Here is a 15,147-nt window from a genome sequence, read left to right as displayed (position 1 = left end):
GAGGTAGGGTGACTCGGGGCCTGACGATCAGCGTCACAGGCCTTCGCTGAGGTTGCTTTTAGCATCTCGACTCTTTAAGCCTCTTCCCTCCATCGGAGATGAATGGCCAGCAATGGCGCCCGACAGTGTGCGCACGGAAGCCCGAGGCAGGCGCCAAACAATCCCGTCTTCCAGCCCCAGGGAATGCTCCTGAACGCCATCCCCCGTCCGTGACCGTGTCTTCTTGTCTGCCTTGTCAGAGACTTGCTTCGGCTTCTCTTGCTCCCCAGAACGCCGAGCCATAGCATCCTGCTGCCCAGGGGAAAAATCGGCGCAACTTGTAAGGGCGTCATCGTCAGTGCGCGGTCCTGTGTCATCGTCCTCTTCGAACCAGACAAACCAGCGCGTATGGCGTAGTATCGCGGGTGCCATCACGGTCGCAAGTACAGAGGATCACGGCTTGGCTTCTTCTCGGCTCGTCCCCTTTCTTGCGCGTCTTCTTGCGGGGATCTTCGTACCTGCGACTTGGTTGTGGATTTCTTCTGATAATTGGCCCATTAAGCGGCCGGTTTGGCATCTGTTGCCGGCCTTGGGCTTCCTTTTCCCCCACAGAATCTTTGCACATCGCATCTTGGGCCGCGCAATAACGTGCTCCAAGGCCCTTGTTACGGGACGAGTTGCAGTCGCAAACCGCTTGACGATGCTGCCGGTAGTCTTGAGCACCGGTTCCTGTTGCGTATTTTGTTTCCGCGTGGATCTTGGGCATTCGCCAGCCAGATAGATGATGGCGCATTCCGCGGTACTTCGCGAAGTAGCTTATTTTGCTCCCGCTGCCCACAATACGAAAGACCTGAACCCCACTGTCATGCCAGATTCCCGATTATCTCATGTTCCCCAGCCTGCGAAGAAATGTTTTGCTCCAGGCCGCTCGGGACGGTTTGATCGTCGTGCCCCGGTACACGTCTGTTTTTCCTGCCGGGAAGGACGATCTTACGGCGGCATGCCCGCCGGTGGGGATGTGTACATTCATCTCTACCGTAGTATCTCGCAATTCGACACAGCTGCGCTGGTAAGTATAGCCCATAAGCTGGATGCTATGAAGTAATGTCGACCGGGTTGTCAAACAAAATTAGCAAGCCCGAGCGAGAAGCGAAAAAGTGAAAATTGTCGGCCGATGAAGCAGATCGCCGCGGCGGGTGAGTAGAACCGAGGAGGGTCGTCTCGACTCGACCCAGATATGGCGTAATAACAGGAGGCTTTAACACCGTCAACCTCGTCGTCCACCTCGTCCACCGCAGCCATATGAGTATCAGCCTCCGCGGATATAGGTCTGGGCGGGCAAGGTTCGCAGCCCGGGGAAGCTTTTGCCCATGTTTCGTTTGGTCTGCGACCGCTTCGCCCCTCCGCTCTCAGCGCGAGATGCATCTTTCCCAGAATAAACACAGAGTTGCGTCGACCTGGGTGTGTCGTTGCCCACGCTGAGCATTCGAGAAGGACGATTTTCTGAGGATTGACCCTGCCCAGAGGACCCTCATTCGTCTGTTCTTGTCTCGCCGAGAAGGGGAGGAGGTCGTGTGCAGCGCCATCTCTTCGCGCGAAGTCCCTGGTGATGCTGTCAAGAGTCCACCGTCGTGGGGCCTTGGAGAGCCATGGACCCGTCCATCCGCCCGGCTATTGAGCCTGCCGAGAAAGACGTCGAGCGCACCCCGCGGGCGAGGCTGCATTTGAATGCCAAGACGACGATGTTACTGGATTGCCAAGCGCCGCTTGGAGCAGTGCGAAACCCGCACCAGACGAACCAGAATGAAACAGAAATGTAGGCTGTACTTGCATCTTGGAGTCAATCTGCCCAGCTGTTGCTTCCCAGTGGCTCAAGGTTCAGCCAGAGAGAAACGCTGCGCATTGTAGCTTTTTCTGGCGTCGAGGGTAGCACAACCTCTGTCGTAGCGCAGAAGCCTTCGTCGTCTGATGATGACTTGCGTTAAAAGACAGCCTGGAAGCGAATGCGGGCTGTCCAATGAAGCGAGCCTCATCCTCGCTGCAGCAAACCCTCACTCAGCGACTCAATCCAGAGGACTGCACAAGGTTGTATCGTATTTTGCAGGTTCGAGGAAGACGGCGAGCAACACCAGCTTTGTCCCACCGAACGCCGTACTCCGTGGCAAAAAAACGGACCCTGGGTGCGATACACGGCCGTCGTCATGCCTTGTTCCGCGTTCCCCCACAACACCAGGGTCTCATTTCACATGGGTGAAGCTGACACCTCCCAGCGGGAAAGGATAAGCTTCTCGGGAAGTTTTTGCCTCGCTCGCGGGTAGCATTTCTGGGGGTCCGGACGTCGGGATGGCCAGACTTGAGTCGTTGCAAACTTGGTGTCGGCTCCGGACTTCGCCTTCTTTGCAAGATGCGACTTGCCCTGCCTTTTGGGGACACGCCAAGTTGCTTGGTGATCTTCAGATATTCAGGGCCCGCGGCAGTCGCTGTCAAACGGGCGGCATTCAAGACATCTGCAACCGACGCCCAGGCTGATCGGGCAGCTTGGCCGTCTGAAGAGCTGCTGCGTCGAGACCTCTTTTCGTTCTCGCACAACACATGATTTGGCAGCCACTTTGGCGCTGGGCAGAGGAAGTCCGCGTACGGGCTGTTCTGTATGGCTGGTTGTGTGTGAGGTGGTAAGCTCGTCGAGGTTGGGTCGCACAGATATCGGCCGGGAGATTGGCTGTCATCCCCCCGATGCAGCCACCTGCAACGACCCGAGGCCTTTCGATCTTCTGCGTCTTTTCGTCTGAAGTACTGGGCCACCCAATTTTTCTTCTGCGGTGGTAGGTGGATGGTGGGGGAAAGTGGGAGATGGCGATGCAGCAGAACCATGATTTCTGCTACATCTCAGCCATGTCCGCCAAGAAAGTGTCCCCAGGCGTGAAACAGGAGATTTGACAAATCGGTTCCAAGGTCGAAAACGAGAGCATCAGGCGAGGCCGTGAATGTTCTCGAAGGCGATGACTCTGACCCATGAGTAAAGAAATTTGGCGAGAAAGCGAGAAGGTCGGGGGGGGAATGGTAAGAGAGTCCAGGGAAAGACGAGATGCGTAGGGCGTGGGATCGCGAATTAGACCAAATCGTGCTAAGATGGCGACGGCAATCTCGCATGCCTCGCGTTGCACGGGAATTCTCTGGTGCCATGTCGTACGAGGGATTGGCCTGGCATGAATCCTGTGTAGCCACGACGTATGACTACTTGCTGATTTGCAAGACAAAAATAATGATTGCGGCTGGAAGGAGAGGAAGAGGGAGAAAGTTGTTGGCATGGGAGCCCAGGAGGAAGGGTAGTGACAGCGGGAGTTTGGCGAGGTTATTCAGTGGATAACACTGAAATGCCCCGACCAGCCCTTCACCGGTGGTAGTTTTCGGTGAGTTCGAAACCGCGGTTCGGTGAGGTTCGGCCAGAGGAGATGCTTACTCATCTTCCGGCAGATCAGATTAGATAAGCTGATGCCCCTCACGTGCGAGACCCACAGGAGCTCCCAGCACGAGCAGCACCGACGGCAGCTCACCGATAGCACCGAGCACCACTATCCGTATCTCCACCAAACCTCCCTCCGTCCTCAAAAATCCGCCGCAGAAACCATCACAACCGCGGACCCTATAAGCCATTGCGCCTCCACAATGGCCGATAATCCCTTCTTTCCTCCCTAAAACCAGACATACACAATTTCTCGTCATTTCAGTCACCCCAAAAAATTCCCCAGCCCCAACCATGCTCGCCCGCACCCTCCGCGCCGCGGCGGGCACAACGACAAGCCCGCTGCGCACCGGCGCCGGCACCCAGCTCCGGACGGCATGCTCATCCTCCTCCTCCTCTTCGACCGCCGAAACAGTCCCCTCAAGCCCGATCCGCGTCTTCCGCTCCGTCTCGGCCCTCCGGACCTGGCGCCGCCCCCAGACCCACGAGTACCGCTCCGTCGGCCTCGTCCCGACCATGGGCGCCCTGCACGAGGGCCACCTCTCCCTGATCCGCGCCGCCGCCCGCGAGAACCACCACGTCGTCGTCTCCGTCTACGTCAACCCCGCCCAGTTCGGCCTCTCCGAGGACCTGGCCTCCTACCCGGCCACCTGGGCCCGCGACACCGAGGTCCTGCGCGACCTCGACCGCGAGCTGGCCGGCGACGGGGGCAACCTCGGCCGCGTCAGCGCCGTCTTCGCGCCCACCACCGCCGAGATGTACCCCTCGGGTTTCCCGGGACAGGAGCCGGGGAGCAAGGGCAGCTTCGTGACGATCACGCCCGTGGGCGAGGTGCTGGAGGGCGCGAGCAGGCCAACGTTCTTCAGGGGTGTCGCGACGGTGTGCATGAAGCTCTTCAACATCGTGCAGCCCGAGAGGGTGTACTTCGGGCAGAAGGACGTGCAGCAGACGGTCGTGATCCGGCGGATGGTGGAGGATTTCATGCTCCCGACGGAGGTCATCATCGGGGAGACGATGCGCGAGGCCGACGGGCTTGCGCTGAGCTCGCGGAACGTGTACCTCGGCGTGCGGAGACGGAAGGTTGCCACGGTGCTGAACCGCGCGCTGAGAGCTGCCGAGGAGAAGTACCAGCAGGGCGCGCTGGACAGGGAGGCGATCCTCGGTGCGGCGAACCAGGTCGCTGCGAATGTGCTGTCGGAGCAGTCCAAGCTGGCGCCTAAAGACAGGGTGATGTTCGAGGTGGACTACATCTCGCTGGCGGATCCCGACACGATGCAGGAGATCAACACCGTTGTGCCGACAAAGGGAGGGATCCTCAGCGGCGCCGTCAAGATGTTGCCGGTGGAAGAGCCGCAACCAGGCGAGGACCTGGGCCACAGCGATGGCCCTTCTGTACGACTTATTGACAACATTATTCTCAAGCCAAATACCCAGTAGGATCTATGAATGGAAAGTTGGATAGGTTTCTAATTTGAAAATATTTCATGGCAGCTGGTGGCTTGTCGCATCTCTATAGATTCAAGGACGCGATGACGCCAGCGATGGATTCAGAATGGCTACATTTTAATCATATCATACCCGCTATACATGTTTACAGTTGTACAAAATTTACAGATGCGCGCGATTCTCCAGCGACCTACGCCTCCTCTGCTCCTTGACACTCTTCTTGAGTTGATTGGCATCTTCAACGCTGAGAGTCGGAGATGCGCTCTTCTTGTCGCCCACTCTGGCAGCCTCGAATAGCTTGCTGCCGAGCAGATCTGTCAGGCGCAGCACGCGTGTGCTGACGGTAGCGCCATCGCGCCGATTCTTGCCTTCACGTCGGCTAGACGCAATCTTTTCGGTGAAATCCCAGAGTCGCCCAGACGCGTTCAGAACACCCGTGATTGGGTCCCGGGAAGGGCACCATTCGGGGTCGAGGCGTAGACGAGGGGGGACCTTGGGATCCTTCGACTTGACCACCTGCAGAATGCCTTCCTCCTCGAATCGTTGATAGGCATTCTTCAGAGTCTCCTTATTCACAGCCTCGAAGTAGCTTAGGTCGCCTTGGTGGTACAGGGTTTTACCGAGCTAAGTCAATGTCAGTCACCGGTCAGAAATCATCTTGTACTGGAAGTCTTACCAGCTGCGCACTGCCCTGGGCTTTCGCAACCTCGATCCAGATATCGTCCTTCTGGCCTAGAGGCGGCGTCAAGCCCATCAGAGAAACCGCCGCGAGCCAACTAGCCTCGATAAACGGCCAAATCAGGAAACAGTAAAAGTCGTAGTTCTCTCGTCCGACCATTCTCTCGTGATCAGACAGACCGACCACCGTCACCTTGCCTGCCTCGTCCCGGTGAAGCTTGAGAACCTTGTCGGCCTCGAGATCCCGCAAGGTCTTCTCCAAGTTTGCTGCGAGACCGTCGCTAGGGAAAATGAACTCCCCGCGGAAGAGTGACGACAAGAACTGAATCTGATCCTGGAGCTCTTGGAACGAGATGTCCTGCATGGCTGGACCGCCTCCCTGCTTGACTTTCATGTACATGGCAGCGCTCACTATCGCTTCCGAGATGAACAGATGAATCGTCATGTTTCGGTAGAAGGAGAGTTGAAATCTGTCAACGGCGTAGTAGGTGTGTTCTGGCAGGTCTGTCACGACGCCGACCAGATCCTTACCCAACACCTCGAGACCACGATCGATGATATCCGAGAGGGGCGCGTTGCCGAAATGAGCAACACGACCACCCTTCGCTCGAACGCGGTCAGTGAGCCACATGACGCGACGCTCGAGTTCGGCCTTGCCGACACCTCTGCCTCTCAGGGTGAGCAGGACGGTACCAATCAAGGCGGTAGGCATGACAACCGATACATCGTTAATGTCAGAGAGCACCTTGTAGCCGAGCGTTCGCAGCAGCTTTTGGCGGACGGCGGTGTTCTCGGGGTTCTTCGTGTCCAGATTGAGTCCAGTCGGCAATCTAGCCAACTTCACTAGCTGTTCGTTGATGAAGCCTCGCAGGCTCCAGGGCTCGTGGAAGCGGACGTCAACTCTGCCGAGGCGGAGAGACAGGACGGAAGAACCGCCCGAGACAAAGTCCGCTAGATTCTCCTTCTTCTTGGGCACACCAAGCAGCTCGGTCACGTAGCCTTCTGTCTCAATGACCTTGTCGTACTGCGTGCTGACCGGGCAGATGACGGCATCCTCCACACGGCCTGACAGAATGCTGTCGAGGACGAAGTTGAGGATCCCAAACTTTGGTGGCAGCAGCTTGCCCGTCCTCGACCGACCACCTTCGATGAAGCACTCAAAGTTGTAGCCCCCTTGCAGCAGGGTGTCGATGTATGTCTGGACAAGGGTCGTGTACAGTATGTCATCGCCGAAAGATCTCCGGATCCACATCGCGCCGGCGTGCTGCAGGAAGCTTCCCACCAGAGGAAAGTTGAGGTTGTCACCGGCGACAACAACCGGCAGACCCAGCCCCAAGCGGTAGCAAATGAGCTGCAGCGAGACGTAGTCGACGTGCGACCGGTGACAGGGCAAGAATATGATGCTCTGCTTTTTCCTCTCGGCCTCCTCCGCGACCTTTCTTAACCTCAGCACCTCCTCGCTAGAGACGTGGATTCCCTGGTGGTATGCCCGCAGAGTCAGTTGTGTGACGAGGTAGTATGCGCTCCGGATGAACGTCTTGCTCTCGAACTTGCAAATCATGTCGTCCGTCATCTTCTCGGCCACTTCCTGAATCCCGGCCTCGATGGCCGCTCGCCTGCGCGCGCGCTTCAGGTCGAAATCCTTGTCCTGCTTGCTCAGCAGTCCTTCCTTCTCTTCAACATTGACGCGTTTCTCGGCGAGGTCGGCGATGCGCGCCTGAAGCAGGGGCGCCGACAGCACGGCGTCCTTGATCTTGTCGCTGAAGCCGGAGTAGAAGATGGGTTGGCCGATGGCATTGTCGTAGGCGCGCCAGCCGGTGCCGGAGACGTAGAGGGAGACTTCGCGGAGGAACCTGGCGCACGAGCTAGTCAGTCCTGTTCCTGGATCCAAAAAGGAGGCTGCGACCGGCGATGAACCGGCGCGGACCGCGGCCAGACGTACTGTAAGGGTTCGGAGCGGAAGCGGGCCATGTGCTTCATCAAGGCCTCCTCCTTCTCGTCGTCGCGCTGTGACTTGATGTAGCCGCTGGGCTGGAGGGTGATTTGGTCGCCGAGGATCTTCAGATCCGGCGCGGAGTCGTCGTTTTTGGCCATTGCGGTGGCGGGTAAGGGGTATCAATCGTTGAATTTGGGTATCGTGAATCGCATAAATGGGCTTCGTATTAGATGCTTCAAAGCAATCCGGTTAAGCTCCTTGCCATTGCCGAGAGTCGGAGGGGAAGGGCAGAAGGAGAACTGTAGATGACGTTACAGAGTGACGGATTTCTCCTTTAGAACGAAGTAAGACAAGGTACCTAGAATGATGTGGATGGAAAAAGATTGTTTTGGCGCTGCTCTCTCTCTCCTCTCTCTCCAAAGCAGAGCACCGTGGACGACGGGAGCCGAAGAGTCGCAGTGTCATGCCGCGGGACATTTGGGTGGACCGTTGAGGTCAAGTGCCCAACTCTCCAGCGCATTTCCAGCCGAGCTCGACGCCATTTGGCGGCTCTAGCGTTTTTTCGGCATGTGAAGGACTGGCGAATCCTTGCTGCAGCTGCCACTGAAGGCGGTACGTATCTTTTCAAGCAGTTCATCCTGGTTCCCGTCCCACCACCTAAGAAATCCGGAGGCACTAACATTTAATTTTCCATCTCCATCTCCACTCCCGATTTCACGAAGTCAGGCTCGCTGCCTGCAGTCAGCAACAACACTTACGACTTCTCTGCCGAGACGACCTCAGTAACGGCGCAAGGAAGCCCGTCGATATGGCGCCCGCAAATCAACCAGTCACGCAAGCCCTGCTCTCAAGAGCGCACTCCCCCGACGGCGTCAACCGCATCTTCACAGACAAGATCCAATACCGACCCCTCTACCTGCGACCGAACTCACCACCGCCGCCCTCCAACGCGCGCGCCAACCGCCGCAAGGCCCGCGACGACTTCGCCAAGAAACAAAAACTCAAGCCGAAACCCCTCTCCGCCCGCGAACGACGCAGGCGCGGCCTGTACGAGGTGCCCCGCGAGGGCCAGAAATACGCCGTCTTCGAGCCCCTCCACCGCCTCTGGCTGGGCTACGTCGAGGAGGTCCTGGGCTCGGAACTCTACGGCGGGGGCCAGGGCGCGGCGGCGAAGCTGAGCGCGGCCGAGTTCCACGGCGCCGAGGTCGAGGTCTCGCGGAGCTCGTGCCCGAGCCGCGTCGGCATCAAGGGCATCGTCGTCAAGGATTCCAAGTTCGCGTTCGAGATCATCACGCGCAAGAATGAGATGAAGATCGTGCCGAAGGAGGGGACGTGGTTCAGGGTCGAGATACCCGTCAAGGAGCCCGAAGAAGGGTCGGATAAGGCCAAAGAGGGTGGTGACTCGCGGCGGTTCGTGTGCGAGGTGCTCGGCAACCAGTTCCTTATGCGCGGCGCGGATCGGGCCAACAAGAAGTTCAAGCCCCATTATCTGAAGAACATCTGAGATTTTTTTTCTCTGAATATCGACCAACGATGAATACCTCCACCCGATCGGGTTTCGGGCTGTCGACGAAGAGAACATATCTGCGGCTCACGAGCCGAACAGACGTTACTTTCGCGCACCAAGGGCGTGCGGGCGGCAGGGCCATTAAGCCGAGACTCCATGAAAGGCACGAGGGGCCTCCGCGTTATCCGCGACATAGAAAAAAGGAGGGTGACACCTTCTGGGGCCGGATGAACCGCGAAAGAGCGCGAGAGAAGTCAGGGCAAGACGACGGGGGTCGCCGAGGGTTTTGGACGCCGAAAAGGTGGCGCATATACGTCTTGATAGAGGCGCTAGATATGCAGAGCACCTCGCTGACCAACAGACTAAGGATGAATTGACTATTAACTCGTGCCTATGCGTCACCTTTGGTTCTCTATCTACTTGTCTTGTGCCGTACTTGACCTGCGATGTGTATCATAGTACAGATACATAGCGAATGCCCGGGTACCCTGTGCTGTTTCTGTCCATGTGAGGCCAGGAATATCTGCCTCGGCGGAACGGAAAACGGTAGAGATAGAAGGGGACTTGAGCTGCACGAGGTAAATTAGCGAGGTTCAGTAGCCACCGTTGACAAGGATCTCCGAATGAGCAGTGATATCAACTCCTAGTGTTCTTCCCTTGATAGGAATGATATGGAAGTTTGTCTCAGGAATATGCTTTAAATTGGTTTCTTACTAGTTGTCCTGCTCGTTGCCTCTAAAATATCAGGCTGCTTCTCAGCGCCAAAATCAAGCTATGCCATTCACAACTTGCAAAAATCAATCCTCCCGCCGTAACAATCGCCGTCGTCCCAGTCCCCGTTCTCGCAATTCTCTGCTTGCTCAGTCCGCAATCTCTGCTCTTCGCCGTCCTTGCCACCCGCTTTTCCTTCGGTACACAACGAAATGATGTACTTAGAAGGTCGTCTTCAACTTCGGATAGTCCTTGGCACGGGCTTGCAGATCGGCGAAGATGGCGGTCGAGTCGTCATTGGCGAGGCTCTCCATCCGTTTGGTATCCTCCTCCTCGATATCCTCAAGGACCTCCTTCGGCTCGTCTTTGCCGTCCTGGACGTCCTTCTTGCGCGGCTCCGTGGCGTTCTTCAGACCATCCGATTCGCCGATCATGAGGATCTGGGCGTTGACGTAGTCGAGGTGCTCCGGCTTGGACGGCATCCAGCGGAGGTCGCGGAAGTCGTTCTTGATACTGTCATTCGATGTTAGTAAGTAAACATCCGAACTTTTCGGCATGGAGCCTACCTCTCCGGGAAGTCAGGATCCTGCGGGAGACGGGCATTGGCAGGGCCAGGGAACTTGGGATTCTTGGTGCTCAAGATGAAGCTTCCCTGCTCCTTGAGACCAAGTTCGCTCTGAACCTCGCCCCCATTCTCAGGCAGCGTAAGCATGTACGCAAGGTGGCTCTCTCTGCCGGTGGTGGTGATAACATAGACTCCCTCACCCACAGGAGTCGCGGCAGGGACGTGTGAAGTTCCAGCCTGGGTCTGGTTCTCGCCACTTGACAGAAACTGCTCCTTCAGTTCAGAGAAAGAAGCACCAAACTTCTCGACGAACACCATGAAGCGGTCTCTGCCACTCTGTGGGAACACCTTCTTGGGGAGGGCAAGAAGGCGTGTGTTGCCAGCATCGCCAATGGGTCCGTCGCCGAGCTTGGAGTCAGGGGCCATGGGACGGAGAATGATGTAGCTGCGGGCAATGTCGTCAACCTCCTCGGGCTGGTCGGTGTTGACGCGAGCGCGGAAGAAGAAGTAGACGATGCCTTTCTCGAGGACGTTGGAAGGAACCTTCTTGTCTTCGTGGGGAATCTCGGCGGAGTCTCCGTTCTCCTGCTTGGTATCTGTCTTCTCGTTGTTCTTGGCCGTCTCCTCTGGAGCTTCCACCTTGGCGTCAGCCTCCGTCTTCTCGTCAGCCGTAGTCGCCTCCTCCGTAGATTCTGTCTTCGCTTCCTTCTCTGTCTTGTCGTCTCCTTTGGACTTCTCCTCTGAAGTTTCAGTCTTGTTATCCTCCACTTTCTCGTCTGCCTTGGTCTTTTCCTCGGCGTCTACCTTGGCGTCGACCATCTTCTCGTCTGCCTTGGGCACCTCCTCGGTCTTGGACTTCTCTTCGGCTTCCACCGGGGCGTCCTCCATCTTCTCATCGGTTTGGTGCTTCTCCTCCGTAGCCTCTGCCTTGGTGTCTTTCTTCTTCTCGACAGCGACATCCTCTGTCTCGTTCTTGGCGTCAGTGACCGACTCTGCGCCGTCATGGCCATTAGCACCCGAGTCCTTCATCTCGGTATCGCCGTTCTTCTGGTCTTTGTCCTCAGTGGACTTAGTCTCAGTCTCAGCGGTCTTGGTCTCCGCATCATCCTTGTTCTTCTCGAGAGTCTCCTCCAGTGTAGTCTGACGGGTCTCGTCTGACTTCTTCACTCGCTTGGCATCAGGAGATGGATCAGCAGCATCGTGCTCGATGCCGCGCTTCTCACCAGCGGCTACGGAAGGAGCTTCAGTGTTGCCGTTGGCGTGGTCTGCGGCACGAGTGGTGACCATGATGTCTGTGTTGCGTCGGACGACAGTGGGAAGAGGCTTGATCAAGTCAATTGATGGCAATTGGTATTCGCGATGCTTCAACGAAGGTGGTACAACGAGAGGAATGTTGTTGGGAGAGAATTGATTGCTAGGAGGGAAGACGCGACGAGGAGGTGAACTTGGAAGGAAAGTCTGATGAATCCTGATGTCATAGGCGGCAGTCGCACGCGTCGCGTTTGCTTTTTTCTGGAGGCAGGTAGCCGCCACTAAGGCAGGTAAGCTGGCGCCGAGTTCTTTCCCCGTGAAGTCGTACGACCAAGATGCCTTTGTCCATCGCCTTATTGGCTTCTACCTTTGGAAAGGCTGTTCTCCTGTCTCATTTCATGCCTGTTGTCGTGTTTGAGGCACGTCGCCAATTGATTTACGGCTGTTTGCATTCGGAACTCTCTCTATTGCGGACCTGGCACCTTTCCAAGGCCGGCCTCGAAAAATGAATTTTGGGAGCCATCAGAATCGATGGTCTCGTCAGTGGCGCTTACGCCAACGATATCGAACTGCAACGGGCAAACTTCGTGATGAAGAACGCAGCTCAAGCATGCAAGCTGCAACACCTAACGCCTCGCACCATGCCACACATAGTCCACACAGGGTAGCACCTGAGAGGGGAAATTTCAGGCGGATTTCGCGGAACCCCGACCAAGACAGAACTGGATTTGCACCCGCCCACACCAGGACGCTGAGCAGAGCTGGTTGCTCCCCTTACCCACGCCCGCCTTAGGCCTCCACCCGAGCAAAACTTTCAGCAATTAAAAGCGTCTCATCCCCGATGGCACAATTGGCTAGCGCGTCAGACTGTTAATCTGGAGGTTGGTGGTTCGAGCCCACCTCGGGGAGATTCGGTGGTTAAATCCCACACATACGAGCGCATTTCTTTTTGCCGTTTCGATATCTTTCCAATTCTATCACCTACTGAGACAATTGCCGTGTTGGCTGAGTAACACCATTCCTCTTTTGACACCTCATCACTTTCAGCTCGGCTGGAGCAATCGGCGAAGCATTTAACATCATTCCCAGGTGGTGTTGTGAGTCCACATTCACAAAACATCGCCGACCAAGACTCTCGACTTCATCGGGCTCGCATTCCAGAACGCAAGCTGAGTCCAATGACAAACTCAGTCGCCGACTCAAACCTCACTTTGACTCGCGCTGACCCAACACCGAGGTTGGCAGGTCGCCTCATCAGCCGAAACCCAGTCCCCGATTTTCCTCCGTGACCTTCAGATGAAAAAGTACGCCTCTGTCAGGCCCTCGTCCGCATTCGCAAGACATGTCCTGCAGCAGCCAGGAACCAGGTCCGCCATCGGCTTGGACGGCACTTACGACATTGTACCTTAGTCACAACCGGTGTAGTACGGATCGGCTCGAGCGGACTGGTGCCGCCGACGCGATACGTCCCTCACCAACATCTTCGGACGAAAGATGTCTTGGTGGGAAAAAACGCCGGCTTCGTGGCGGCCCGGACGCCGTGTCTGACTCTGAGAGACACTCGACGAATCGGGCGGCGTGCTTACTGACCGCAACCGTGTCCCGTTTTCTCTGCTTCCTCGTCCCCGTCCTCGCCCTCGCGGCATGCGGCATTTTAAACGTCTGATGAAATCTGGAGAACGACTCAGTCGAAAACGTTGGGGCAGATGCCAGCCAACGTCCATCTCCCCGGACGTTGTTTCACACGCTGCAGAGACACAAGAGGGCGGCAGAAACAAGTCATGGCACATCCGACGCCTGCAAATGGCGGGTTTCTGCGTTTCGTGAAACGAAAAGTTCATGTAAACTGACACTCACGTGTGTTTCCCAACCAGAGGTATTAGCTAATGGACTAATGCCCGCGGCAGGTATAAACCGCCGTCTTGCAGCTTTTTCCAAACCCTCGACACTCGCGTGCCCTGGTCCAATACTCAACACCAATAGACTCTTTCAGCATGTTTTCGTACTTTTCTAGAAAGCCAACAATCTCTCAAGAGAAGGCCTCCCATAGCCAGGCTCCGGGCCACTGGCTTCCCAAAGACCGTAATCTCATCATACAATGGACCGTCCAAAAGGCCAAAGAAGCCAAGGCGAAAGCCTCCAAGAGCACTGAGCCTCTGGATCCCAGCCTCGTTGCGCTCCAAAAGCTTGTATCCGAGGATCCTCATCTCACCAAGCTGGCCAACAAGATGTTCACTGAGTCCTCGAGGAAATACCCCCAAGACCCCTCCGGCCATCGAGCCATCAAGTCGTTTGACGACTTCATCCCGATCCTGAATCTAGTGATGCTGTCCGGGCCGGAGTTCGTCCGCAAGTCTGACCCTTCGACAGCCATCGGATTCATCGGCTGTCCCATCAATGCCCTTTTAGACTACCCCATGGGCACCGACTCGGGTTACGAGTTGTTCCTCCTCCCGGAGGTTAACGCCGCCATCGCCGCCATCCTCAACTCCTGGGGCAAGTTCCTCACAACCCCCGAGTCACGTGGATGTCTCGACGGCTGGCTGTCCAAGCAAGGGCGGGAAATCATCGCCGAGAAGGCCAACAACGGCAAGACGAGCTACAACTTCGAGGACCTGTTCGAGTGCAACCCGTCGTGGGAGTACTTCGGCTTCACGTCGTGGGATGACTTCTTCGTACGGCGGTTCCGCGACCACGTCCGCCCCGTCGAGGCACCCGACCACGGCCACCGCGACAAGAGATTCCCGGACCCGACGCTGGTCATCGCCAACGCGTGCGAGTCGGCGCCGCTGCAGGTCCGGACGGGCGTCAAGCTCTTCGACACCTTCTACCTCAAGGGCCAGCCGTACTCCCTCGCCAACATGCTCAACTGCAGCAAGCACACGTCGCACTTCGTCGGCGGCACGGTCTACCAGGCCTTCCTGAGCGCGCTGAGCTACCACCGCTGGCACGCCCCCGTTAGCGGCAGGGTCATCGGGATCGACTCGGTGCCGGGGACGTACTACAGCGAGAACTACTACGAGGGGCTGGCCGGCGCCAAAGGACAGGGACAGCTTGACCCCGCGGCGCCGACGTACTCGCAGCCGTATCTCAGCGCGGTGGCCACGAGGGGGATTATCTACATCCAGGCCGACAACCCGAAGATCGGGTTGATGGCCGCTGTATTCATCGGCATGGTCGAGGTCTCTACCTGCAGCTTTGTGGTGAAGGAGGGGCAGAGGATTGAGAAGGGGCAGGAGATTGGGATGTTTCATTTCGGAGGGAGTTCGTATTGCATGGTGTTCCAGCCTGGGGTCAGACTGGATTGGATCAAGCCCGGGCCTTGGGATATGGATACGGAGCAGAATTTTGCTGTGAGGAGCGCATTGGCTGTGGCGAAATAGAAGGCCGTAATTTCAGTTCGAATAGAGGTTTATGCTCAAATAGACAGTTGTTCTTTCATATGAATCTCGTACGTGAATCTCATTCGTACTCGCGATGGAACGAGGCTTCACAGCGAAGCCTCCACCAACTATAAGAAGGCCTCTTAGTAAGTTCATTACCAACCCTTCATAACCGAATCGGAATGGCGTATTCACTCCGGCAATGAGACATGTAAGCTCCAAAGAAGT

General features: G+C 56.8%; 5 protein-coding genes across 5 annotated transcripts; 3 read left to right on the top strand and 2 right to left on the bottom strand.

Annotated features, from left to right (window-relative positions):
- Window positions 1-3,736: 3,736 nt before the first annotated feature.
- Window positions 3,737-4,879, top strand: CkaCkLH20_00652 (pantoate-beta-alanine ligase; the record flags this gene model as incomplete). Its single annotated transcript, XM_038883372.1, has 1 exon — window positions 3,737-4,879. The coding sequence occupies one exon, from the start codon at window positions 3,737-3,739 to the stop codon at window positions 4,877-4,879; it is 1,143 nt and encodes a 380-aa protein (XP_038750967.1).
- A 171-nt stretch (window positions 4,880-5,050) lies between these two features.
- CkaCkLH20_00651 (glycerol-3-phosphate acyltransferase) lies at window positions 5,051-7,660 on the bottom strand (the record flags this gene model as incomplete). Its single annotated transcript, XM_038883371.1, has 3 exons — window positions 5,051-5,512; window positions 5,565-7,419; window positions 7,509-7,660. 3 exons carry the CDS (start codon window positions 7,658-7,660, stop codon window positions 5,051-5,053), a joined length of 2,469 nt encoding a protein of 822 aa, XP_038750966.1.
- Window positions 7,661-8,310: 650 nt separating this feature from the next.
- On the top strand, window positions 8,311-9,006 carry CkaCkLH20_00650 (ribonuclease P protein subunit p29; the record flags this gene model as incomplete). Its single annotated transcript, XM_038883370.1, has 1 exon — window positions 8,311-9,006. The coding sequence occupies one exon, from the start codon at window positions 8,311-8,313 to the stop codon at window positions 9,004-9,006; it is 696 nt and encodes a 231-aa protein (XP_038750965.1).
- A 935-nt stretch (window positions 9,007-9,941) lies between these two features.
- CkaCkLH20_00649 (uncharacterized protein) lies at window positions 9,942-11,572 on the bottom strand (the record flags this gene model as incomplete). The annotated part of the gene is made up of 2 exons (XM_038883369.1): window positions 9,942-10,233; window positions 10,287-11,572. The coding sequence occupies 2 exons, from the start codon at window positions 11,570-11,572 to the stop codon at window positions 9,942-9,944; spliced, it is 1,578 nt and encodes a 525-aa protein (XP_038750964.1).
- Window positions 11,573-13,530: 1,958 nt separating this feature from the next.
- Window positions 13,531-14,919, top strand: CkaCkLH20_00648 (phosphatidylserine decarboxylase; the record flags this gene model as incomplete). The annotated part of the gene is made up of 1 exon (XM_038883368.1): window positions 13,531-14,919. One exon carries the CDS (start codon window positions 13,531-13,533, stop codon window positions 14,917-14,919), a length of 1,389 nt encoding a protein of 462 aa, XP_038750963.1.
- Window positions 14,920-15,147: the final 228 nt, after the last annotated feature.

The sequence above is a fragment of the Colletotrichum karsti genome (genome assembly GCF_011947395.1).
Source record: "Colletotrichum karsti strain CkLH20 chromosome Unknown Scaffold2, whole genome shotgun sequence".
In the NCBI taxonomy this organism is placed as follows: domain Eukaryota; kingdom Fungi; phylum Ascomycota; class Sordariomycetes; order Glomerellales; family Glomerellaceae; genus Colletotrichum; species Colletotrichum karsti.
The sequence above is the reverse complement of the archived record's forward strand: the minus strand, read 5'-3'. Positions and strand labels throughout refer to the sequence as shown.